The following is a 27,826-nucleotide window of genomic DNA, read 5'->3' as shown; positions in this document are numbered from 1 at the left end:
GTTTTCAAGCATGAACTGCTCATTTCAAGTCTTGCCACAACGTCTCAATTGGGATTAGATCTGGACTTTAAAACTTTAACTAGGCCATTCCAAAACTTCACGTTTGTTGCTTTTTAGCCATTTTCATGTAGACTCAATTGTGTGTTTTGGATCATCTAGCTGCATGACCCAGCTGCGCTTCAGCTTCAGCTCACAGACGGATGGCCTGACATTCTCCTGATTAATTCTCTGATACAGAGCAGAATTCATTGTTCCTTCTATTAAGGAAGTTGTCCAGGTCCTGAGGCAGCAAAGCATCCCCAAACCATCACATTACCACCACCATGCATGACTGTTGGTTTAAGGTTCTTACTGTGGAATGCAGTATTTGGTTTTCGCCAGGCACAATGGTACCCATGTCGTCCAAAAGGTTATACTTTTGACTCATCTATCCATAGAACATTCTTCCAAGAGTCTTGATGATCATACAGGTGCTTTTTGGCAAACTTGAGTCAACTTTCTGGACCAGATGGGTCAGTTCCCATTATGTCTACCGAAAACCAAACACTGTGTGTCAGCACAATGGACATGGCGTGCGACGTGTGTGTAGGGGGGCTATGGAAAGCCTCTGAGCGGTTATGTATGACTCCTTTTGGGTTTCAATCAGATCAAGCATAAACATGCAATAGCCAACACCCTCATTACTGGTGTTTTGGAGGTGTTGGAAGTGTAAGTGCATGTCAAAATTGCTTCTCATCTCTGTGATAGGCTAATAACATGATACGCCTCTGCCTGTAATATTTGATTTTGATTTATAAGTGCGTGTCAAGTTTACGATTGAAGCTGCTTCACTCTTACCTAGCTAGCTGTAAAAAGCGTTAGTGTTATTAGCCTTAGCCTATTTAGCTAGCTCGAACCAGCTAATCTGCCATGATGGATATCAGAAATGTACTTCCCTAAGGTACCCAAACAAAGGAGGAGAGCAATGAGCAGCAGCACCAAACCACCAAGACCACCGCCAAGCCAAGCAGTGATGATGCTCCCGAGCTCCAGATATTTCTGTGTGCAAAGCCTACCCACCCTTCCACAAGCGCAGCCATGATAATGGCTCCATTGCAGCCTCCACTTCCGACTGTTCCTGATGATCTTGGAACAGAGGAGCCAGCCTAGGTTAGCCTAGAATCCTACCCTAGCCGCAGGTTTACTGGGCTACACACAATACCCCATATTTTTCAAATATTTGCAAATGAATTAAACATAAAAAACATGTTTACGCTGCTGCTAATCTCTGTTTGTTATGTATCTCTTTACCTCTACCTACATGTACATATTACCTTAATTACCTGAACTAATCTAATCTCTGTTTGTTATGTATCTCTTTACCTCTACCTACATGTACATATTACCTTAATTACCTGAACTAATCTAATATCTGTTTGTTATGTATCACTTTACCTCTACCTACATGTACATATTACCTTAATTACCTGAACTAATCTAATCTCTGTTTGTTATGTATGCATAGTCACTTTACCTCTACCTACATGTACATATTACCTTAATTACCTGAACTAATCTAATCTCTGTTTGTTATGTATCACTTTACCTCTACCTACATGTACATATTACCTTAATTACCTGAACTAATCTAATCTCTGTTTGTTATGTATGCATAGTCTCTTTACCTCTACCTACATGTACATATTACCTTAATTACCTGAACTAATCTAATCTCTGTTTGTTATGTATCACTTTACCTCTACCTACATGTACATATTACCTTAATTACCTGAACTAATCTAATCTCTGTTTGTTATGTATGCATAGTCACTTTACCTCTACCTACATGTACATATTACCTTAATTACCTGAACTAATCTAATCTCTGTTTGTTATGTATCTCTTTACCTCTACCTACATGTACATATTACCTTAATTACCTGAACTAATCTAATATCTGTTTGTTATGTATCACTTTACCTCTACCTACATGTACATATTACCTTAATTACCTGAACTAATCTAATCTCTGTTTGTTATGTATCACTTTACCTCTACCTACATGTACATATTACCTTAATTACCTGAACTAATCTAATCTCTGTTTGTTATGTATGCATAGTCACTTTACCTCTACCTACATGTACATATTACCTTAATTACCTGAACTAATCTAATCTCTGTTTGTTATGTATGCATAGTCACTTTACCTCTACCTACATGTACATATTACCTTAATTACCTGAACTAATCTAATCTCTGTTTGTTATGTATGCATAGTCACTTTACCTCTACCTACATGTACATATTACCTTAATTACCTGAACTAATCTAATCTCTGTTTGTTATGTATCACTATTACCTTAATTACCTGAACTAATCCTATGTATGCATGTACATATTGTACATATTACCTTAATTACCTGAACTAATCTAATCTCTGTTTGTTATGTATGCATAGTCACTTTACCTCTACCTACATGTACATATTACCTTAATTACCTGAACTAATCTAATCTCTGTTTGTTATGTATCACTTTACCTCTACCTACATGTACATATTACCTTAATTACCTGAACTAATCTAATCTCTGTTTGTTATGTATGCATAGTCACTTTACCTCTACCTACATGTACATATTACCTTAATTACCTGAACTAACCTAATCTCTGTTTGTTATGTATGCATAGTCACTTTACCTCTACCTACATGTACATATTACCTTAATTACCTGAACTAATCTAATCTCTGTTTGTTATGTATGCATAGTCACTTTACCTCTACCTACATGTACATATTACCTTAATTACCTGAACTAACCTAATCTCTGTTTGTTATGTATGCATAGTCACTTTACCTCTACCTACATGTACATATTACCTTAATTACCTGAACTAATCTAATCTCTGTTTGTTATGTATGCATAGTCACTTTACCTCTACCTACATGTACATATTACCTTAATTACCTGAACTAATCTAATCTCTGTTTGTTATGTATCACTTTACCTCTACCTACATGTACATATTACCTTAATTACCTGAACTAATCTAATCTCTGTTTGTTATGTATGCATAGTCACTTTACCTCTACCTACATGTACATATTACCTTAATTACCTGAACTAACCTAATCTCTGTTTGTTATTATGCATAGTCACTTTACCTCTACCTACATGTACATATTACCTTAATTACCTGAACTAATCTAATCTCTGTTTGTTATGTATGCATAGTCACTTTACCTCTACCTACATGTACATATTACCTTAATTACCTGAACTAATCTAATCTCTGTTTGTTATGTATGCATAGTCACTTTACCTCTACCTACATGTACATATTACCTTAATTACCTGAACTAACCTAATCTCTGTTTGTTATGTATGCATAGTCACTTTACCTCTACCTACATGTACATATTACCTTAATTACCTGAACTAATCTAATCTCTGTTTGTTATGTATGCATAGTCACTTTACCTCTACCTACATGTACATATTACCTTAATTACCTGAACTAATCTAATCTCTGTTTGTTATGTAACTTTACCTCTACCTACATGTACATATTACCTTAATTACCTGAACTAATCTAATCTCTGTTTGTTATGTATGCATAGTCACTTTACCTCTACCTACATGTACATATTACCTTAATTACCTGAACTAACCTAATCTCTGTTTGTTATGTATGCATAGTCACTTTACCTCTACCTACATGTACATATTACCTTAATTACCTGAACTAATCTAATCTCTGTTTGTTATGTATGCATAGTCACTTTACCTCTACCTACATGTACATATTACCTTAATTACCTGAACTAATCTAATCTCTGTTTGTTATGTATGCATAGTCACTTTACCTCTACCTACATGTACATATTACCTTAATTACCTGAACTAATCTAATCTCTGTTTGTTATGTATGCATAGTCTCTTTACCTCTACCTACATGTACATATTACCTTAATTACCTGAACTAACCTGTGCTCTTTGCACATTGACTCTGTACCAGTACCCCCTATATATGGCCTCGCTACTGATATTTTATTGTTGCTCTTTAATTATTTAAAACTTTTCTCTTTTCTTCTTTTTTTATTATTATATATTGTTTTACTTCAGTTTATTTTAGTAAATACTTTCTTATGACACTCAAGAAGCATTATGATCATCATAATCATATGATGATTAGATAGGCTTATCATGTACATGCCCTTATGTCAGTTATCAGTCAAAAAGAGAGTGTCTTGTCCTGCTCCTGAAATCTGCTCCTGCATTTATCCCTGTCATCAGCAACAGAGCACTGGGGTAGGTGCATGTTTATCCCAGTCATCAGCAACAGAGCACTGGGGTAGGTGCATGTTTATCCCAGTCATCAGCAACAGAGCACTGGGGTAGGTGCATGTTTATCCCAGTCATCAGCAACAGAGCACTGGGGTAGGTGCATGTTTATCCCAGTCATCAGCAACAGAGCACTGGGGTAGGTGCATGTATGACATTAATGTGTGTGCAATTACAATGATAATTGAATATGTATTTTTAAAAAACGGAGTTCCGAGTTGTTTTTGAAAGCACCATAAATCCAGAGAAAGACAGACTTTGATGACAAAATTTGCCCACAGTGGACCGCCGTACCACCTTCCTGTTCAAGTGAGCTCAGCACAACAAGGTGAGTCCAAAAATGTATTGTATGCTGCTGCATAAATATGCCAGGGAGATATGTATACCGTAAGAAAGTAATAAGAAAGTAATACTAAGTGTATGTTGTGTAGTAAGCTGTTAGTAGCCCATGTGCCTCACCCTAATAATTTGGTCTATTTACCCCTCTTAATTTTGCCTACTGTTCTGTTGTGCACATGTAGCCTATAACCTGTTTTAGAGAAATGTAATCATCAAATGTTGTAAGAGCTTTCATTGTCTGCTTATATGCCTTTATTTATCCTACAGCTATGACTTGGTGTACAGGAAGAACACTGTAAGAACGGCCCATGTTCTGAATTCTGTCGCTGTACATTTCAAAAGTGCTAAACAAATAGTTGTATTGACTACGTCGGGTCCTAGCTCGCTCTTTAATGTCTTAATCGAAATGACAGATTGCCTCTTATCTACCCCGTATACCATAGTTTGTACATCATAATTGTCAGGAGACACCACATTTGTTAAAGCAAGTCAGCCATATCAGCTATGGTTTTTCAAAAGGCAGTAACTGAGGTTGAAAGAAGAGTTTCTCTGCAAGACAAGGCTCCGCTGTTAGCCAGGTGTAGCAGTGGCAAGGTGTTTTTACTGCTGTTGGGACAGCCCTAACAGTTAGCCAGGTGTAGCAGTGGTAAGGTGTTGGTACTGCTGTTGGGACAGCCCTAACAGTTAGCCAGGTGTAGCAGTGGTAAGGTGTTTTTACTGCTGTTGGGACAGCCCTAACAGTTAGCCAGGTGTAGCAGTGGTAAGGTGTTGGTACTGCTGTTGGGACAGCCCTAACAGTTAGCCAGGTATAGCAGTGGTAAGGTGTTGGTACTGCTGTTGGGACAGCCCTAACAGTTAGCCAGGTGTAGCAGTGGTAAGGTGTTGGTACTGCTGTTGGGACAGCCCTAACAGTTAGCCAGGTGTAGCAGTGGTAAGGTGTTGGTACTGCTGTTGGGACAGCCCTAACAGTTAGCCAGGTGTAGCAGTGGTAAGGTGTTGGTACTGCTGTTGGGACAGCCCTAACAGTTAGCCAGGTGTAGCAGTGGTAAGGTGTTTTTACTGCTGTTGGGACAGCCCTAACAGTTAGCCAGGTGTAGCAGTGGTAAGGTGTTGGTACTGCTGTTGGGACAGCCCTAACAGTTAGCCAGGTGTAGCAGTGGTAAGGTGTTGGTACTGCTGTTGGGACAGCCCTAACAGTTAGCCAGGTGTAGCAGTGGTAAGGTGTTGGTACTGCTGTTGGGACAGCCCTAACAGTTAGCCAGGTGTAGCAGTGGTAAGGTGTTTTTACTGCTGTTGGGACAGCCCTAACAGTTAGCCAGGTGTAGCAGTGGTAAGGTGTTGGTACTGCTGTTGGGACAGCCCTAACAGTTAGCCAGGTGTAGCAGTGGTAAGGTGTTGGTACTGCTGTTGGGACAGCCTAACAGTTAGCCAGGTGTAGCAGTGGTAAGGTGTTGGTACTGCTGTTGGGACAGCCCTAACAGTTAGCCAGGTGTAGCAGTGGTAAGGTGTTGGTACTGCTGTTGGGACAGCCCTAACAGTTAGCCAGGTGTAGCAGTGGTAAGGTGTTGGTACTGCTGTTGGGACAGCCCTAACAGTTAGCCAGGTGTAGCAGTGGTAAGGTGTTTTTACTGCTGTTGGGACAGCCCTAACAGTTAGCCAGGTGTAGCAGTGGTAAGGTGTTGGTACTACTGCTGTTGGGACAGCCCTAACAGTTAGCCAGGTGTAGCAGTGGTAAGGTGTTGGTACTACTGCTGTTGGGACAGCCCTAACAGTTAGCCAGGTGTAGCAGTGGTAAGGTGTTGGTACTACTGCTGTTGGGACAGCCCTAACAGTTAGTCAGGTGTAGCAGTGGTAAGGTGTTGGTACTGCTGTTGGGACAGCCCTAACAGTTAGCCAGGTGTAGCAGTGGTAAGGTGTTGGTACTGCTGTTGGGACAGCCCTAACAGTTAGCCAGGTGTAGCAGTGGTAAGGTGTTGGTACTGCTGTTGGGACAGCCCTAACAGTTAGCCAGGTGTAGCAGTGGTAAGGTGTTGGTACTGCTGTTGGGACAGCCCTAACAGTTAGCCAGGTGTAGCAGTGGTAAGGTGTTGGTACTGCTGTTGGGACAGCCCTAACAGTTAGCCAGGTGTAGCAGTGGTAAGGTGTTGGTACTGCTGTTGGGACAGCCCTAACAGTTAGCCAGGTGTAGCAGTGGTAAGGTGTTGGTACTGCTGTTGGGACAGCCCTAACAGTTAGCCAGGTGTAGCAGTGGTAAGGTGTTGGTACTGCTGTTGGGACAGCCCTAACAGTTAGCCAGGTGTAGCAGTGGTAAGGTGTTGGTACTGCTGTTGGGACAGCCCTAACAGTTAGCCAGGTGTAGCAGTGGTAAGGTGTTGGTACTGCTGTTGGGACAGCCCTAACAGTTAGCCAGGTGTAGCAGTGATAAGGTGTTGGTACTGCTGTTGGGACAGCCCTAACAGTTAGCCAGGTGTAGCAGTGGTAAGGTGTTGGTACTGCTGTTGGGACAGCCCTAACAGTTAGCCAGGTGTAGCAGTGGTAAGGTGTTGGTACTGCTGTTGGGACAGCCCTAACAGTTAGCCAGGTGTAGCAGTGGTAAGGTGTTGGTACTGCTGTTGGGACAGCCCTAACAGTTAGCCAGGTGTAGCAGTGGTAAGGTGTTGGTACTGCTGTTGGGACAGCCCTAACAGTTAGCCAGGTGTAGCAGTGGTAAGGTGTTGGTACTGCTGTTGGGACAGCCCTAACAGGTAGCCAGGTGTAGCAGTGGTAAGGTGTTGGTACTGCTGTTGGGACAGCCCTAACAGTTAGCCAGGTGTAGCAGTGGTAAGGTGTTGGTACTGCTGTTGGGACAGCCCTAACAGTTAGCCAGGTGTAGCAGTGGTAAGGTGTTGGTACTGCTGTTGGGACAGCCCTAACAGTTAGCCAGGTGTAGCAGTGGTAAGGTGTTGGTACTGCTGTTGGGACAGCCCTAACAGTTAGCCAGGTGTAGCAGTGGTAAGGTGTTGGTACTGCTGTTGGGACAGCCCTAACAGTTAGCCAGGTGTAGCAGTGGTGAGGTGTTTTTACTGCTGTTGGGACAGCCCTAACAGTTTGTATTGTTTAGTGTTGTGTTGTGCAGTGGCATTGCTGGAATGCATCCCACTTTTATTGTATTTTTTTTTGCCCCACCAAGATTTACGCAAAAAAAATGCCACTGTGTAGGTGTCATAACCAGCCATAAAATAACGCAATATATGTCACAATGGGTGCAAATATAAGGGTCATGACAGTGTTATGACCACATTATGACAGGTTATGACAAGTTATGTCAGCTGTAATGACATTATGACATGGTTATGACCATGTGAATCATGAATCGTGATTTTCCAGGTGGTTTTTCCATAAGGGTTGCTTCAGCGTCGATGGGAAAGGAGCGAAATCGGACTATTTGTCGTTTATATTGATGCTGATTAATTATTTGTGATACTGACATTGACATGCTATTTTAAACCTTGATTAAAAAAAGCGCATCCCCTTCCTTATCGCCGCATCGTGTCAACGTCAAAATAGGCTTTCCTGACTCTGAAGTCAGGAGGACTTTGAGTTAGCCTACTAGCCTGGCTAATACCTACGTATGTCCAGCAGAGCTACAATTCAGTGCCAAAGTTTGATTACCATTTAACATTTGTGAATAAAGTGCGGCTTACGTTTTTTTATTTGAAATCTTTGCTTCCGTCTCATTATGCATTCTAGAGCAAAGCAGCATGTGGAAATCCCTGTAGGTCTCTTCTACCTTCAGCACAGAGACATCCAGCAACAGTGCCTTTGATTTGAGGGGTTGCAAATGCGCAGTTCGGCGTGAAATGACCTTTAGACCTGATGACTTGTTTCTGCACATGAGCTTAGCTAACCAAGGTCACCATGACATTGCCTACAAGTGTGATCTGGGATTTTTATTGGAGTAGCAGATTCTGCCCATCTTCATACTGTACTGTCATGGATATCAATGCTTAAAACAATAAGCAAACAACACAGAGGATGTTTAGGAAAATATATTGAATATTCTATTCCAAGACAGTCTCACTGTTGTAACAGTGTGATGTGTAGCTTCAGGCACACTCTATGCTGAGTAAAATGTATTTTGTCCAACAATGCTAAAGTAAGTGTTTCTTGGCAGTGACTTTTCTAAGTCACTCCCTAGTGAAAAGTCACTCCCTAGTTATCTAAAGTAGCAGGCGTCAAAGAAACATGAAACTAGATCCCTCGCATTCTGGTCTTGACAAAAAAAAGAGTTAACTGTCTAGAGCAGTCCAATCTCATTTAACCCAGAACTAAAATCTTGTGTAATTTGGTCAGATGCGGGATTAAATTCTGGGTCCACGTGTTAGAAATTGGTTACGGTTAGGCAAAGTCTCCACCCTCGCAAAAGGAAAGTCTCAGCCAAAGCTTTTTTTTTTTTTAAATTTCACTTTTCAATCTAAACATTTCTAAAGTAGAAATAGCCCACTTTAGATGAGGCCACGCAAACAGCTGTATCAAGTAAAGAAACGGCAAAAGGTGGTGCATTTGCAGCATTGCATAGATGCGGCTGTGTGATGAAAGTAAGAGGAGACGGGAGGGGATAGTTAATGGAGATATTTTAAAGAACAAAAGGGGAGTCAGGAGAAGCTACGGATGCAGAGTTTTGTGTTTGAGATGAGAAGGGCGTTGGAGGGCTGTGGGCAGACTGCTCCCGGAGAAGATAGGGTGTGTTATGCAATGTTTAAGCATGTACCGGAACAGTGTGTTGGAAGCAGTGTCAGGGTTGTATAAGAAGGTGTGGAGGACTGGGGTGATACCTGCTGGGTGGAAACATGTGGTGATATTGCCGTATGTAAAACCAGGTAAAGATCCCACTAGGGCGGGCAGTTATAGGCCTATCGCGCTGACATCCAACAAGTGTAAGTTGATGGAAAACATGATAGTGAGTAGGATGATGTATTTCTTGGACATTAGGGGTTTGATGAGCGTAGCTCAGAGTGGGTTCAGGAGAGATAGCCAAGGCCCTGACAATAAAAGAGGTGATGTGTGTTGTGTATTTTGACATTGAGAAAGCTTACGATACCATGTGGAGGGAAGGTTGATCATGTTGAGTGCATTGGGGGACATCTGTATAACCGGATCATGGACTTCCTTTTCGATCAAGTCATACGGGTGCGGGTGGGGTCAGAACAGTCAATGTGGTTTGAAGTGGACAATTGTACTCCTCAGGGAAATGTGGTTAGTCTGGTGTTGTTCACCTTGATGATAGAAGACATATTAAAGGAGATGACACAGGGAGGGGTGTGGCCTTGTATGTTGATGATGGGGCTGTATGGAAGAGAGGTGGGAATGTGAAATATGTGATGAGGAAATGCAAGAAGCTGTGGGAGTTGTGGAAGATTGGTCTCTAACATGGGGGTTTAGGATGTCTGTGGCCAAGTCCTACTTTATGATGTTTTCTAGGAGGGAGGTAAAAATGTTAGGCTGCAAATATAAGGTCAGGATATCTGAGTTTAAGTATTTAGGTATGTGGTTTGATGAGAGGCTTACGTGAAAGAGACATGTTGAGTATATTGAAATGAGTTGTAGGAAGGTGTGTGGAGAGATATATAGATCATTGGTTTGTGGGAGCATGTAAGCAGTTAACGGATTATGTGTCAGTGTATGCGGCCGAGTTGATGGCCATGATTATAGGTTTGAGATGGGCGGAGGAGGTGAAACCACTCAGAGTGGTGATCTGCTCTGATTCGGTACAGTGCTGAGTGGTGTGGAGACGGGCAGGTCGGATAGGGGAGACTTGTTTGTGGAGATGATGGTGCTGTTAATGGGACTGAAGAGGATGGGAGGGGTAGTGAGCTTTGACTGAGTTCCCGCCCATGTGGGTGTGGTGGTTAATGAGAAGGCTGATGTGGTGGCTAAGAGTACGGTGAGGAGAGAGGGTGTAGATATTCAGGTCCTGCTGGGCTGCAGGTAAGTCAAGTCCTTGATCCGAGCAAAAGAGCTCGATCTTTGGCAAAGGGAGTGGGATTCTAGTAGTAAGGGGAGGCAATTTTATCACGTGAACCAGTTAGTTAAGGAAGAGGTGGGGAGTATGGGAAGTATGTGCGAGGAGGTTGTGTGGAGTAGACTACGGTTTGGACACACAGGTTGGAATGCCAAGTGATGGATGATAGGGAGAAATAAAACAGGTTTGTGTGATGAGTGTTTAGTGGAGGAAACAGTGGAGCATGTGTTGATATTTTGTTCATATTATGATATAGATAGGGAGAGATTGTGTGAAAGGGTTAAAGAGGCTGGACGGGGTTGGGGTTTGGGTGGTGAAGTGGGGGGAAGTGGTGTATAGGGATCTATTTCACTTTCTTAGAGGAACAGGACTAATGAAGAGAATTTCATGTAGGTAGAATACAGTACAGTATTTATTTTAACCTTTATTTAACTAGGCAAGTCAGTTAAGCATTCAACATTCAAAGAACAGTACGCTAACATTCTGTGTTCAGCTAAGCTAGCAAAGCAGAGAACTAGCTATTTTGCTGTACATACAGTTGAAGTCGGAAGTTTACAAAAAACTCGTTTTTCAACCACTCCACAAATTTCTTGTTAACAACCTACAGTTCTGGTAAGTTGGTTCTGACACAATTAATTTTTCCAACAATTGTTTACAGACAGATTATTTCACTTATAATTCACTGTATCACAATTCCAGTGGGTCAGAAGTTTACATACACTAAGTTGACTGTGCCTTTAAACAGCTTGGAAAATTCCAGAAAATGACGTCATGGCTTTAGAAGCTTTTGATAGGCTAATTGACATCATTTGTGTCAATTTGAGGTGTACCTGTGGATGTATATCAAGGCCAACCTTCAAACTCAGTGCCTCTTTGTTTGACATCTTAGGAAAATCAAAAGAAATCAGCCAAGACCTCAGAAAAAACATTGTAGACCTCCACAAGTCTGGTTCATCCTTGGGGGCAATTTCCAAATCCCTGAAGGTACCAAGTTCATCTGTACAAACAATAGTATGCAAGAATAAACACCACGCAGCTGTCATACCGCTCAGGAAGAAAAAAGCCAGACTACGGTTTGCAACTGCACATGGGGTCAAAGATCATACTTTTTGGAGAAATGTCCTTTGGTCTGATGAAACAAAAATAGAACTGCTTGGCCGTAATGACCATCGTTATGTTTGGAGGAAAAAGGGGGTGGCTTGCAAGCCGAAGAACACCATCCCAACCATGAAGCACGGGGGTGCACGTAGGTAGGGGTAAAGTGACTATGCATAGATAATAAACAGTGCGTAGGAGCAGTGTAAAAACAAAGGGGGGGGGTCATTCTTATGGGGGTAGAAGCTGTTAAGGAGCCTTTTGGACACAGACTTGGCGAACTGGTACTGCTTGCCGTGCAGAAGAGTTTCCCAAGTCTTAGTGGGAGGATCACACACCATATTTGTATTGTGTATCGAATAAAAATCTAAAGTTCAATGTGTTTCCATCACAGTTTCACCTCTATCGATAGTTTAGTCACAATAACGGTTGCATTAAATAGCTAATGTGCCTAGTCTGGTTATCGCACATGAGTTCTAGCCAACAGCTCACAGACACAGTTGTGTGAGTATTTTGTGCGAGTTGATTAATGTATATGATAAAGATAAGAGCGAGAATATTTTTATTTGTCAAACGGCAGTCAAGCATCGATACTCATGAGACCCTCAATATTTATTGGAAAGCTGATCACCGTGCACTTTCTTTTATCAAATTGGTAGTTACAGTCTTGTCTCATCGCTGCAACTCCCATACGGACTCGAAGGTCGAGAGCTGTGCGTCCTCCGAAACACAATCCAGCCAAGCCGCTGCTTCTTGACACAATGTCCACTTAACCCAGAAGCCAGCTGCACCAATGTGTCTGAGGAAACACCGTACACCTGGCACATTCACACCCTGTGAAGTTCATCATAACTTCTTTCATCGGCACCCTAATAAACTGCATGGTTTCCCGAGTCGTAGTGGGAGGACCACACACCATATTTGTATTGATATTTTATTAGGGATCCCCATTAGCTGCTATCTTCTTCCTGGGGTCCAAACACATTAAGACACTTATATTACACACAAAACTAAATATAAAACAGCAAACATTGTCACATCACATATCCACAACACAAAATGTATGATACCACTGTACAACAATATTACAGTGTGCATGTGTAGAGTGTGTGTGCTAGCGCCCGTCTGTGTATGCGTGTGCCTGTACCTGTGTGTGTGTCTAATGTTTATACATTTACATTTCTTTTCATTTTGGTACAATTATTTTCAACTCAAATTGGCTCGATAAGAGAAGGCGAGGAAAATGAATTGTTTCCACTTTATACCTCTGCAGGGTTGGTGGGTTGAACTAACGTAGGTTAATGCGATTAGTATGAGGTTGTAAGTAACAAGAACATTTCCCATGACAAAGACATATCTGATATTAGCAGAAAGCTTAAATTCTTGTTAATCTAACTGCACTGTCCAATTTACAGTAGCTATTACAGTGAAAGAATACCATGCTATTATTTGAGGAGAGTGCACAGTCATGAACTTGAAATGTTATTCATAAACCAATTAGGCACATTTGGGCAGTCTTGAGACAACATTTTTTAACAGAAATGCAATGGTTCATTGAATCAGTCTAAAACATTGCACATACACTGCTGCCATCTAGTGGCCAAAATCTACATTGCGCCTGGATTCCTAAATCACATATTGGCCTTTCTCTTGCATTTCAAAGGTGATGGTACAACAACAAAAAAACTGCATGTTTTTTTCTTTGTATTATCTTTTACCAGATCGAATGTGATATATTCTCCTACGTTCATTTCAGATTTCCACAAATTTCAAAGTGTTTCCTTTCAAATGGTTGTCACGAATATGCATATAATTGCTTCAGGTTATGAGCGACAGGCAGCTAAATTTGGGTGTCATTTTATGTCATTTTAGGCGAAAATTGAAAAAAGAAAGGGGCGGATCCTTAAATGAATAGGCCTCCCTCGCGGAATTAGCTGTAACGTTAATGTTGTGTATGACAATACCAAGGCAGGACTTCTCGCGTTACGAAAATAACAACAGATGTAGAATCCAGAAGTAAAATTGCCTACAGATGTGGTAAGGTACGAGCCACGGTCGACTCCTTTCGCATCTCTATGTCAACTTTTTTCTTTGTCTTTTTTAAAAGTGGCAGTATACCTCATGGCAACATTTTCATCTTTATATCTGTTTTGGTTGGGACATTGGAAAAGAAGGACCATAGAGAGAGAGAGAAATTCCTACTGAATGAAGAATGTATAGTCCAGCTGTGAGCCGCATCCATTCACGACGAACCACGGGTGTTTATGAAGAATCAACATGTTCTACCATCGAGGGGCAGTCTGTGAGCCTTCTTCGTTATAACGGTAAGAATTTTACGCATAACACATTTGTTTCTGTTAACGTTTCTTGTTTTTCAGAAGATTAACTTCACCACTGTGTGATATTGCATTGTTTTGATGGTTTTGCAAGAACAAGTTATGAGCTGACACCACTATGTGACCTTTTTATTTTTTATTGTATGATAGGCGCAGATTTCGCTCATAACATCAGGTCTACTTGCATCACTTTATAGAATCGTTTCTATTTCTAACACATTGGACATTTTGACGACACATATCCTCCGGTGAAAATAAATGATATGATCGTCAGTAATGGAATGTCATTGTCCCTTGGTGACTTTACGTCACTGTAAGTATGCAGTGTGCGCAACTTCTCTTTTGTGCACAAAGAGTTCTTGTCTGTTTTATGGTAAATTGAGACAACAGACAAGAGTAAACTTATTGATTCTATACTTTATATTACACACACTTATACATTTGCCTTCAAATTATCTTGGGAAAAAAGTGGATTAAGTGTTTGGAAATCACAGTCTCATATCCAGTGGCTCTTCTAACAGTGACCCACACCAACATCTGTGCTTCAGAGTGCACACACACACACACACACACACACACACACACACACACACACACACACACACACACACACACACACACACACACACACACACACACACACACACACACACACACACACACACACACACACACACACCTGCAGTGTGATCTCTGTTCTCTCAGCCAATAAACTGAACATGTGCTGCTTGACCAATAGAGTTTAGGAATATAGTCTGTAGGCAAGGGCTTACCTAGGGCAGTGTGTACCGTGTGCATGCGTGTGTGTACGCATGTGAGCAGGTTGTTGTACTTGGACCAGGGCCTGAAAATACAGCTATTCTGTATTCATGCTGTACAGTCGTACATCAGAAGACTAGGGCATCAGTAAGCCCATATAGATGTAACCGATGTGAAATGGCTAGCTAGTTAGCAGTGGTGCGCGCTAATAGCGTGGGTGCTTCGTGGGTGGCTGTTGTCGATGTGTGATGTGTGCAGAGTGCCTGGTTCGAGCCCAGGTTGGGGCGAGGAGAGGGAAGGAAGCAATACTGTTACATAGACAATAGTCACAGATTTGGATCAGCTCACCTCCCCCAATCCCACCTAACATTAGATACAAACTGCCCTTAGATCAGTGTCTATTGGCAACTTCATATCCTGCCAGCTTCACAGCACCTGAGCTACAGTATGTCTCGCCACAGACTGCATCACTTCCTGCTTTGTCAGCGCCTATTGTCTTATCCCTCACCCACAACAGAGACGGGCTGGGTTTCTTACTGTTCATGTGTTAGCATGTGTTATTCTGGCGTGAGTGCTGTGCGTTTGTTTGCGTGCTTGCATTCTTTTCTTGTAATCAACATTCTTAACGTGCACGCTTTTCTGGAATCATTGAATGTTTGTGTGTGTCTCCCTCCAGGGTGTGTGTGTCTGGTTCACTGTCAGAGGGGAAAGATCAGAGGTCACAGCAGGTCGGGGGCTAGAAGTTAGGGATCATGTCTGCCGTGGCGTTCCAGGACCTTCCTCTTAACATCTACATGGTCATCTTCGGGACCGGAGTCTTCGTCTTCGTCCTCAGCCTCATCTTCTGCTGCTACTTCATCAGGTAAACATTTCCCTCCATCTAGTTATCTATCTGTCTGTCTGTCTGCTAGTGTTGCACGGTATACCGAAACTTCCATTCCATTTTTATACTAAAATGTGAAAAACGGTTGGGTACTAGAATTGTGGTTACTCTCAGTAATTGTGCCAAATGTGTCTCACGGATCAAGTCTGTCTATCAGCGCAGCTGAGGCTGAGGGCTCTGGCAGGCCGCATCTTGGCTCATGAATGAGTCATTACTGGTTAAAGAGACAGCGCACACTTTTATAAAAGAAGCCACTTCTACGCAAATGTTGTTGATCAGTAAAATGAAATAAATGCCACATGGAAATCAATACCATGAAATCAGTTAAAATAAGCACAATAACTCAGTGACTTCAATGGCTAATTTCTCTGAACAGGGATAAAAAACAACACCAGATTCACATGGAATGCATTACAGTACAAAGGATGAAGAAGCAATACTCCAAGCAGCAGCTGCATATACTTGTCAAATATAGAGAACTGATACTGTATACTGGTTGTTGGTGTGAGATAGGCATGGGGTGTGGGTGGCTTTTGATACTTTTATTGGATTCCTCATGTCTTACTCATTGTTAGGAGGAATGATGGTCCAAATCAAATGTTAGGTACTGTATTTATGGAAAACTATATTTTTATTTGTTTTATTTAACTAGGCAAGTCAGTTAGGAACAAATGCTTATTTACAATGATGGCCTAGCAAAAGGCAAAAGGCCTCCTGCGGGGACGGGGACCTGGGATTAAATATAAAAAAATAAATACAGACGTGGCCAAAAGTTGCCCCAAACAATTGGAAAGGGGATTCATCAGAGAAAGGGACTTTACCCCAGTCCTCAGCAGTCCAATCCCTGTACCTTTTGCAGAATATCAGTCTGTCCCTGATGTTTTTCCTGGACAGAAGTGGCTTCTTTGCTGCCCTTCTTTGACACCAGGCCATCCTCCAAAAGTCACTGTGCGTGCTGATGCACTCACACCTGCCTGCTGCCATTCCTGAGCAAGCTCTGTGCTGGTGGTGCCCCGATACCGCAGCTGAATCAACTTTAGGAGATGGTCCTGGCACTTGCTGGACTTTCTTGGGCGCCCTGAAGCCTTCTTCACAACAATTGAACCGCTCTCCTTGAAGTTCTTGATGATCTGATAAATGGTTGATTTAGGTGCAATCTTACTGGCAGCAATATCCTTGCCTGTGAAGCCCTTTTTGTGCAAAGCAATGATGACGGCAGGTGTTTCCTTGCAGGTAACCGTATTTGACAGAGGAAGAACAATGATTCCAAGCACCACCCTCCTTTTGAAGCTTCCAGTCTGTTATTCGAACACAATCAGCATGACAGAGTGATCTCCAGCCTTGTTCTCGTCAACACTCACACCTGTGTTAACGAGACAATCACTGACATGATGTTAGCTGGTCCTTTTGTGGCAGGGCTGAAATGCGGTGGAATTTTTTGGGGGGGGTTCAGTTCATTTGCATGGCAAAGAGGGACTTTGCAATTAATCGCAGTTCATCTGATCACTCTTCATAACATTCTGGAGTATATGCAAATTGCCATCATACAAACAGAGTCAGCAGACTTTGTGAAAATTAATATTTGTGTCATTCTAAACTTTTGGCTACGACTGTACAATATAAATATAGGACAAAACACACATCACAACGAGAGAGACAACACAACGCTACATAAAGACAACAACATAGTAAGGCAGAAACACATGACAACACAGCATGGTAGCAACACAACATAACAACAACATGGTAGCAGCACAAAACATGGTACAAACATTATTGGGCACAGACAACAGCACAAAGGGCAAGAAGGTAGAGACAACAATACATCATGCAAAGCAGCCACAACTGTCAGTAAGAGTGTCCATGATTGAGTCTTTGAATGAAGAGATTGAGATAAAACTGTCAGGTTTGAGTGTTTGTTGCAGCTCGTTCCAGTCGCTAGCTGCAGCGAACTGAAAAGAGGAGCGACCCAGGGATGTGTGTGCTTTGGGAACCTTTATGTGACTGGCAGAAGGAGGATGTGGGCTGCAGTAGATATCTCAGATAGGGGGAGGGAGGCCTAAGAAGGTTTTATAAATAAGCATCAACCAGTGGGTCTTGCGACGGGTATGCAGAGATTATCAGTTTACAGAAGAGTATAGAGTGCAGGGATGTGTCCTATAAGGAGCATTGGTGGCCGAATGGTAAAGAACGGTAAAGAACATCTTGCCGCTCGAGAGAACCCTTACCTGCCGATCTATAAATTATGTCTCCGTAATCTAACATGGGTAGGATGGTCATCTGAATCAGGGTTAGTTTGGCAGATGGAGTGAAAGAGGAGCGTTTACGATAGAGGAAACCAATTCTAGATATAACTTTAGCCTGCAGCTTTGATATGTGCTGAGAGAACGACAGTGGACCGTCTAGCCATACTCCCAAGTACTTGTATGAGGTGACTACCTCAAGTTCTTTTTACCAAACCACATGACCTTTGTTTTGGTGGACTTCAGAACAAGGTTAAGATTAGAGAAATCTTGTTGGACACTAAGAGAGCTTTGTTGTAGAGCATTTAACACAAAATCCAAGGAGGGGCCAGCTGAGTATAAGACTGTATCATCTGCATATAAATGGATGAGAGAGCTTCCCACTGCCTGAGCTATGTTGTTGATGTAAATTGAGAAGGGCGTGGGGCCTAGGATCGAGCTTTGGGGTACTCCCTTGCTGACAGGCAGTGCCTGAGACAGCTGATTTTCTGACTGCATTCTTTGAGAGAGGTAATTAGCAAACTAGCACGAAGAACCCTCAGAGACACCAATACTCCTTAGCCCGGCCCACAAGAATGGAATGGTCTACCGTATCAAAAGCTTTGGCCAAGTCAATAAAAATAGCAGCACAATATTGCTTAGAATCAAGGGCAATGGTGACATCATTGAGGACCTTTAAGGTTGCAGTGACCCATCCTTATCCTGAGCGGAAACCGGTTTGCATGCCTTAGAGAATACTATAGACATCAAGAAAGCCAGTCAGTTGATTATTGACAAGTTTTTCCAACACTTTTGACATGAATCTTATAAATTAAAATTTCCAAATTGGGGTACAAACAAGTAGCTTAATTTATCAGAGATCAAATCATATTTAAACAAAATAATGTTTCAGGAATGATAATATTATCAGTTTCTAACTACAGAAATTATTTCAGAACAATATGAGACGGTAGGTGACAAAATACTCTTTCTTGTGCATTTTGAGATGGAATAGGCCTAGGGTACATCTTGATTGTACCAGTTTATCAATAGAGATTTACCATTCAAATACACTATAATCATTATGTTGTTATGTCGTTTGATTGGTAAAGACAAATTCAAATTGATAACATGATTGAATAATTGGTTAATTAAAGTATGCAGTATGCATTGAAGCATAAATGCTGACGATCAAAAAATAATGACATCTCAAAGATGCCCAGTGATTGAATAGAGCAGTAGCTGAGTTTCTCATTCTGGATCAAGTGCCATTCTGTGACTTATGCCTACTTTTTTTACCGTGGTATCGTTTTGTTATCAAATCCATCCATCTGACAGGTGTGGCATATCAAGAAACTGATTAAACGGCATGATCATTACACAGGTGCACCTTGTGCTGGGGACAATAATAGACCACTCTAAAATGTGCAGTTTTGTCACACATCACAATGCCACAGATGTCTCAGTTTTGAGGGAGCGAGGAATTGGCATGCTGACTGCAGGAATGTTCACCAGAGCTGTTGCCAGATATTTGGTTGTTCAGTTCTCTACCATAAGCCAATTCCAACGTTGTTTTAGATAATTTGGCAGTACATCTAATCGGCCTCACAACATCAGACCACATCAGGCTTCTTCACTGCAGGATTGTCTGAGACCAGCCACCCGGACAGCTGATGAAACTGTGGGTTTGCACAATCAAATAATTTCTGCACAAACTGTCAGAAACCATCTTAGGGAAGCTCATCTGCGTGCTCGTCATCCTCACCAGGGTCTTGACCTGACTGCTGTTTGGCGTCGTAACTGACTTCAGAGGGCAAATGCTCACCTTTGATGACCACTGGCACACTAGAGAAGTGTCCTCTTCATGGATGAATCCCAGTTTCAACTGTACCAGGCAGATGGCAGACAGTGTGTATGGCGTCGTGTGGGCGAGCGGTTTACTGATGTCAACGTTGTGAACAGAGTGCCCCATGGTGGCGGTGGGGTTATGGTATGGGCAGGCATAAGCTACGGACAACGAGCACAATTGCATTTTATTGATGACAATTTGAATGCATAGAGATACCGTGATGAGACCCTGAGGCCCCTTGTCATGCCATTCATCCACCGCCATCCCCTCATGTTTCAGCATGATAAATGCACAGGCCCATGTTGCAAGGATCTCTACACAATTTCTGGAAGCTGAAAATGTCCCAGTTCTTCCATGGCCTGTATACTCATTAGACATGACACCCATTGAGCATGTTTGGGATGCTCTGGATCCACATGTACGACAGTGTTCCAGTTCCCACCAATATGCAACAACTCAGCCATTGAAGAGGGGAAACAGGCCACAATCAACAGCCTGATTAACTCTATGCAAAGGAGATGTGTCGCGCTGCATGAGTCAAATGGGGGTCACACCAGATACTGACTGCTTTTCTGATCCACTACCTTTCTTTTAAAGGTATCTGTGACCAACAAAATCTGTATTCCCAGTCATGTGAAATCCATAGATTTCCTTATATGAAATGTAACTCAGTAAAATCTTAGAAATTGTTACATGTTGCGTTTATATTTTTGTTCAGATCCCCATGGATCTTGAAATGTCCGAAATGTGTTTGCATGAGTGTGTTTGTGTGACTGTTATTACTGTTACTGTTGCCTAAAGGCTTCTCTAAAAAGCTCTTTAGAATCAGGTCCAGGCTATTGTTGTCATGGGGGACTCCTCACCCGTCCCTCTGTTTCCTCTGTCCTTAAGTATTTCCCAACTCAAACAATCAGCTGCAGATGATTATCAGCCTGGTTTGTCCCTGAGTCTATTTAAGGCCTCAGGCAGCAGCCCCACGGTTGGAAGTAAACGTAGGGTCCTCCTCCTATCCTGAACCTCCCACACATAGGGCCCTATAAAATCCGCGATGCAGAGAACGCGGACGGGATCACGGAATCCTGACATTAAAAAGGAATTCAAAAATATTCAATATTAAAAAATGTATTCAACTTAGTAAAGGCTTCAACTAAATGTATTGAAAATGAATTCATTTGCCCAAGTTTATCATAAGACTATAAATAGTGATTTGTATTTCCTGCAACTTTCTGAAGAGTCAATGAGAATTGCTCTGGTCTGTGAATGTACGGTGCGGGTGTCTACCACATTGTGTAGCCTTTAGCAATGATGCTAATGAAAAGTCTTCTGGTAGATAGAAATGTGCCTTTCCCAAAAACCTTCTCAATCAAATGTTAACTACAAAGTAACCTATGCTTACCTGGCAGAATTATAACATTATTATTTGCATCAATCCAGTGGGTAAACACATTAGACAACAACCTCTTGCTAGTTGCACACTGCAATTAAAGGGTAACTACACACAAAAATCTAAATTTCTCTATTTATCCCAGACCTCAAAAAGTGGTCTCCTGATGTGGTTTAAGCATTGTTGTGGACTCACAAAACAACTAAATTGGATGGTTTTAAAAAGTGAGAATTTGAGAGCAAAAACCAAAGAAAAACTGGAAAATGGAAACCTGAAATAACTAAATGGAGAAAACAGAATTTGGAGAAAAACTAAACGGAATCAGGCAAAAAATAAAACTGATTTAATAAACACACTAATACACACACACACTAATACACACACACACACTAATACACACACACACTAATACACACACACACACTAATACACACACACACTAATACACACACACACACACTAATACACACACACACTAATACACACACACACACACACACTAATACACACACACACACACTAATACACACACACACTAATACACACACACACTAATACACACACACACTAATACACACACACACTAATACACACACACACACTAATACACACACACACACTAATACACACACAAACACTAATACACACACACACAGTCACTAATACACACACACACACACACACTAATACACACACACACACTAATACACACACACACACTAATACACACACACACACACTAATACACACACACACACACTAATACACACACACACACTAATACACACACACACACTAATACACACACACACTAATACAAACACACACACTAATACAAACACACACACTAATACACACACACACTAACACACACACACACACACACTAATACACACACACACACTAATACAAACACACACACTAATACACACACACACTAATACAAACACACACTAATACAAACACACACTAATACAAACACACACAGTAGACACATGCACATTCACACACACACACACACACAGAAACAAAACACACACAGGAGACACATGCACATTCACACACACACACACACACACACACAGAAAAAAAACACACACAGTAGACAAATGCACATTCACACACACACACACACAGAAACAAAACACACACAGTAGACAAATGCACATTCACACACACACACACACAGAAACAAAACACACACAGTAGACACATGCACATTCACACACACACACACACAGAAACAAAACACACACACACTCACAGAAACAAAACACACACACACTCACACAAACAAAACACACACACACTCACAGAAACAAAACACACACTCACACAAACAAAACACACACACACTCACAGAAACAAAACACACACTCACACAAACAAAACACACACAGTAGACACATGCACATTTTAAGACATGAATGTCTATTGTCTTCATCTGTGTTGTGACAAAGAGGATATACCACAGTGGTGACTGGAGCTCTGGGTCTGAAGAGTTATTGAGCCGTAATGAAGTCAGATTGTGTTCAGTGTGAACAACACAGCACTGTGTCTGGGGTCATCTTTGCTCCGCAATGTGGTCCTTTCAAAGTGGCAGAGAGGAGAGGAAAGCAGAGGCATCATTGAAACTGAGTGGGCACAGCGGGCACGAGTCCCTTTACTACATCTGATTGGTGAAAACGGGCTACCGTATATGGTCATTTTTACACAGAATTATTATTTGTCGATCAGTGCACTTCAAAAGTAAAAATACAATTTTGACTAGGGCCAATCGTTTCAGCTTATGTACCTCTAGGGTGATTACAGACAGGTGCATTGAAGAAACCACTGTCTGTCCCTCTGTCTGCCTGTCTTCTTACTCAGTTGTACTAAAAGTCTCTCCTCTCCTCCCTCCCAGTAAACTAAGGCACCAGGCTCGGCGAGAGAGGTTTGGATACAAAGCGGTAAGTCACGTTCCTGAAGTCTGTCTTCTATAAGTCAGTCATGTTCAACACACTGCACGTATAACACAATTACGTGACACGTTTGTATACAAACTCAGGGTGCCTTCCAGGTCACCTTTTTTGCAGTCGTGCTGTCCATATAATCAGAAGCACAATGTCTGGAGAGTTGTTTAAAATCTCAGGAATACATTACAGAAATACATTGTAACTGCAATGAAGACCGTCCCACATCAATCCTCACAGTGTCTCCGGCCCCCTAGTGTTGAGAGCAAAACCATTCCAATGATCTTTTAAACACTCCTTCATCTTGTGAATAGAAAACCTGTTTCATTCCATGTTTGTCTCACAACTCTAGCGGTAATCACTGATGCTTTTTCACAGGTGATATTCAAAGGGGATACAAAGAAACTCAATCTACACGGGGTAAGTTTGTTATTCTTCTTTCCATTATGCTTCTGTTTAGTGCACTCTTTTTACACTGTCCAACCACCTTCTCTCTCTCCCCTGGTTTCCTCCTCTTTCGCTCTCCCCCCTGGTTTCTCTCTCTCTTTCTCTCTCTCCCCTGGTTTCTCTCTCTCTTTCTCTCTCTCCCCTGGTTTCTCTCTCTCTTTCTCTCTCTCCCCTGGTTTCCTCCTCTTCTTCTCGCTCTCTCCCCTGGTTTCTCTCTCTCTTTTCTCTCTCTCCCTGGTTTCTCTCTCTCTTTCTCTCTCTCCCCTGGTTTCTCTCTCTCTTTCTCTCTCTCTCTCTCCTGGTTTCTCTCTCTCTTTCTCTCTCTCTCTCTCTCTCCTCTCCTGGTTTCTCTCTCTCTTTCTCTCTCTCCCTGGTTTCTCTCTCTCTCTCTCTGGTTTCTCTCTCTCTTTCTCTCTCTCCCCTGGTTTCTCTCTCTCTTTCTCTCTCTCCCCTGGTTTCTCTCTCTCTTTCTCTCTCTCCCCTGGTTTCTCTCTCTCTTTCTCTCTCTCCCCTGGTTTCTCTCTCTCTTTCTCTCTCTCCCCTGGTTTCTCTCTCTCTTTCTCTCTCTCCCCTGGTTTCTCTCTCTCTTTCTCTCTCTCCCCTGGTTTCTCTCTCCCCTCTGGTTTCTCTCTCTCTTCTATCTCTCCCTGGTTTCTCTCTCTCTCGCTCTCTCTCTCTCCCCCTGGTTTCTCTCTCTCTTCTCTCTCTCCTGGTTTCTCTCTCTTTCTCTCTCTCCCCTGGTTTCTCTCTCTTTCTATCTCTCCCCTGGTTTCTCTCTCTTTCTATCTCTCCCCTGGTTTCTCTCTCTCTCCCTGCTCTCTCCCTGGTTTCTCTCTCTTTCTCTCTCTCCCCTGGTTTCTCTCTCTCGCGCTCTCTCCCCCTGGTTTCTCTCTCTCGCTCTCTCCCCTGGTTTCTCTCTCTCTTTCTCTCTCCCCTGGTTTCTCTCTCTTTCTATCTCTCCCCTGGTTTCTCTCTCTCTCTCGCTCTCTCTCTCTCTCTCCCCCCTGGTTTCTCTCTTTCTATCTCTCCCCTGGTTTCTCTCTTTCTATCTCTCTCCTGGTTTCTCTCTCTTTCTATCTCTCCCCTGGTTTCTCTCTCTCTCGCTCTCTCCCCTGGTTTCTCTTCTCTCTCGTGCTCTCTCCCCTGGTTTCTCTCTCTTTCTATCTCTCCCCTGGTTTCTCTCTCTCGCGCTCTCTCCCCTGGTTTCTCTTTCTATCTCTCCCCTGGTTTCTCTTTCTATCTCTCCCCTGGTTTCTCTTTCTATCTCTCCCCTGGTTTCTCTCTCTTTCTCTCTCCATTGCTCTCCCTCTACTTTTCTCCATCACAGCAGACATGTGCAGTGTGCTTGGAGGACTTCAGAGTGAAAGATGAGCTAGGAGTGTTGCCATGCCAACATGCCTTTCACCGGAGGCAAGTGTCACCTCACCTCACACCAAGCAGATGGAATTTATGTGTCAGATGTGTGTATCTGTACGTGCATATGTGTGTGTGTGTGTATATATGCGTGCATTTATGTGTCACTGAATTGTTGTTTGCCCCTGCAGTTGCCTGGTGAAGTGGCTGGAGGTGCGCTGTGTGTGTCCCATGTGTAACAAGCCCATCACTGGACCACCTGAACATCACCACAGCCTGGGCACACTACTGGATGAGCTGGTGTAGCGCATTGTCATGGCGATACAGTTGGAACGGAGTGGTGTAACATGTTGATATGACAACACAGTTGGAATAGACTGGTCTAACAGACTATACGTCGGTCAAGTGGATTTACCGGACAAACCACAACAATGGTGGAGAAAAAAAGATTCAGATTTCAGACCCTCATGTATTGATAATGAGACGGGACACAGAGCATTATGGGTACTGTAGTATATCATACTACACCTTATCAAGTGGAGTCAGTCATTTAATGACTGACTACCCAAACATCTACAGGGCTCACTCAACCAGTTTCAGGAATGAGTGCAGGATTCCCAAACCAAACTCTGGGACTAAAATGTCCCTCTCAACCCTCAGACACTGTCTGGACGAGCGAGGGGCTACCTGTTGAGGGAGAACTTCAGGTAACTCATGGGCCACATTGCCGAACGCCCAGATAAAAAAAATATGATGTAGAACAGACATGCCTCTCTGAAATGTAGGGTGAGGAATCATGTCAACTCTATTTGTGCCATTTCTATCTGCAACATCCAGTGTGTTGCACCCTGGGGATGATGAAATACATTTATTGTTATTGTGACACGTTTCCTGCTGACTACACTGTGTGTGTGTGTGTGTGTGTGTGTGTGTGTGTGTGTGTGTGTGTGTGTGTGTGTGTGTGTGTGTGTGTGTGTGTGTGTGTGTGTGTGTGTGTGTGTGTGTGTGTGTGCGCATGCGCATCTGTCAGATCTGCATCCTGCTTATATTAAGTGGGTGTGACACACTCCTGTTTTGACCTGTAGGAGGAACCGACAACAACAATGTATTTATTCTGACCAGTATTTCCTATAGATTTGCCAAACAAGCCTTTGCAGTTTATTGTATTTAGAATGAAGAGAGATTCAGACGTATTCCTTTCTGCATGGTAAACTGAAGCAATAATATCTGCTTTAGTAAATATGAGAAAAAGTCTATGGGTCCTGATTTGTTCTATGTCCTACCATGTTTGTAGTGTGTGAACGAACAGTCCTCTACTGTGTATGTAGAGCCAGGAGGAATAGAAACACACCTCACCTGCCTTAAACCCCCTCTCACCTCTGGGTCTGAGCTACGACATGGGCCATGACCCAATACTTCAACCATTCCCCTTCCACCCTCCCTTCTGCAAATTAATCACTGACCTTACTGGATGGGTAGAAGACGTTCCACCACATAGCTTCCGTCAATACAGTCAGGTCAGATGTGTGAATATTTAGTAAAAGAGGTTGAAAGGGTACATTTTTTAAGTATTGGAACAGGTCCATGGATTTTACAGTCCTGTTTCAGTATGTTTACGAACAGTTACACCATGAAGCCTGGAAGGGTCACTAGACTATAGTCACTAGAGGGCCAGTCTGTCTCTGCTTTTACCGTACTTGACATGAATATTTCAAAGGAGTTGGCTGAAGCAGGCACCCAAGCTACTAAGTGGTCAGGCTAGATCGAACAAGTGACACTATTTAATGAGAAATGACAAATTTGTGTGCCATCGGTTAGGGGTTAACCCTTCACACTCCTACCCGTATACCGGTTGAAAAGTGAGTATTTGGACACTGATAAACGCCTAAATTGGAACGCAGTGGCTGTACAGTAACTTCCTATACATGACATCAGAGCTCAGGGTCTCCACTTCACAGCGCTGTATGGGTTTTGATTGACAGCGGTTTGTCACGTGCTTCGTAAACGTTTACATTTGAGTCTTTAATGCAGAGCGACTTGCAGTAGCTTACATGTTCATACCTCTTTCATACAACAGGTGTAGACTAACAGAGAAGGTGTAGACTAACAGAGAAGGTGTAGACTAACAGAGAAGGTGTAGACTAACAGAGAAGGTGTAGACTAACAGAGAAGGTGTAGACTAACAGAGAAGGTGTAGACTAACAGAGAAGGTGTAGACTAACAGAAATGGTTACTTATGGATGCGGAGTTGAGATAAAGATCAAAAATACTTTTTTAATAATGAAATAGTGACATGAGGAATAAATACACACTAAATAACGAATAATGAGTAAAAAAGTAACATGGATTCATACAGGGAGTACCAGGTCGATGTGCAGGGGTACAAGGTAATGGAGGTAGCTATGTACATAGACACTGAGTGTACAAAGCATTAGGAATACCTGCTCTTTCCATGACATAGACTGACCAGGTGAATCCAGGTGAAAAGCTATGAGCCCTTCTTGATGTCACTTGTTAAATCCACTTCAATCAGTGTAGATGAAGGGGAGGTGATAGGTTAAAGAGGGGTTTTTAAGCATTGAGACAATTGAGACATGGATTGTGAAGAAGTGCCATTCAGAGGGTGAATGGGCAAGATACATTATTTTGCCTTTGAACAGGGTATGGTAGTAGGCGCCAGGCACACCGGTTTGAGTGTATCAAGAACTGCAACACTGGTCTTTCACAATCAACAGTTTCCACTGTGTATCAAGAATGGTCCACCAACCAAAGGACAGCCAGCCGACTTGATACAGCTGTATTTATTATGGATCCCCATTCGCCATTGCAGCAGATACTCTTCCTGGGGTCCAGCAAAATTGAACTGCGGGAAGCATTGGAG

General features: G+C 42.4%; 1 protein-coding gene across 3 annotated transcripts; it reads left to right on the top strand.

The window, feature by feature from the left end:
- The first annotated feature begins 13,642 nt into the window (after positions 1-13,642).
- LOC112230779 (RING finger protein 122-like) lies at positions 13,643-26,199 on the top strand. 3 transcript variants are annotated; one of them, XM_042311552.1, is made up of 6 exons: positions 13,643-14,084; positions 15,532-15,717; positions 23,097-23,142; positions 23,524-23,565; positions 24,923-25,002; positions 25,137-26,199. In XM_042311552.1, exons 2-6 carry the CDS (start codon positions 15,608-15,610, stop codon positions 25,249-25,251), a joined length of 393 nt encoding a protein of 130 aa, XP_042167486.1. In that variant the 5' UTR covers positions 13,643-14,084; positions 15,532-15,607; the 3' UTR covers positions 25,252-26,199. The 3 variants fall into 3 exon arrangements, with proteins under 3 accessions (XP_042167486.1, XP_042167484.1, XP_042167485.1); XM_042311550.1 differs by having other exon boundaries at positions 13,645-14,084; positions 24,920-25,002; XM_042311551.1 differs by lacking the exon at positions 13,643-14,084 and adding an exon at positions 15,130-15,422 and having other exon boundaries at positions 24,920-25,002.
- The last annotated feature ends 1,627 nt before the right edge of the window (positions 26,200-27,826 follow it).

The sequence above is a fragment of the Oncorhynchus tshawytscha genome, linkage group LG33, assembly GCF_018296145.1.
Source record: "Oncorhynchus tshawytscha isolate Ot180627B linkage group LG33, Otsh_v2.0, whole genome shotgun sequence".
In the NCBI taxonomy this organism is placed as follows: Eukaryota; Metazoa; Chordata; class Actinopteri; order Salmoniformes; family Salmonidae; genus Oncorhynchus; species Oncorhynchus tshawytscha.
This window is presented reverse-complemented; position numbering and strand designations above follow the sequence as displayed.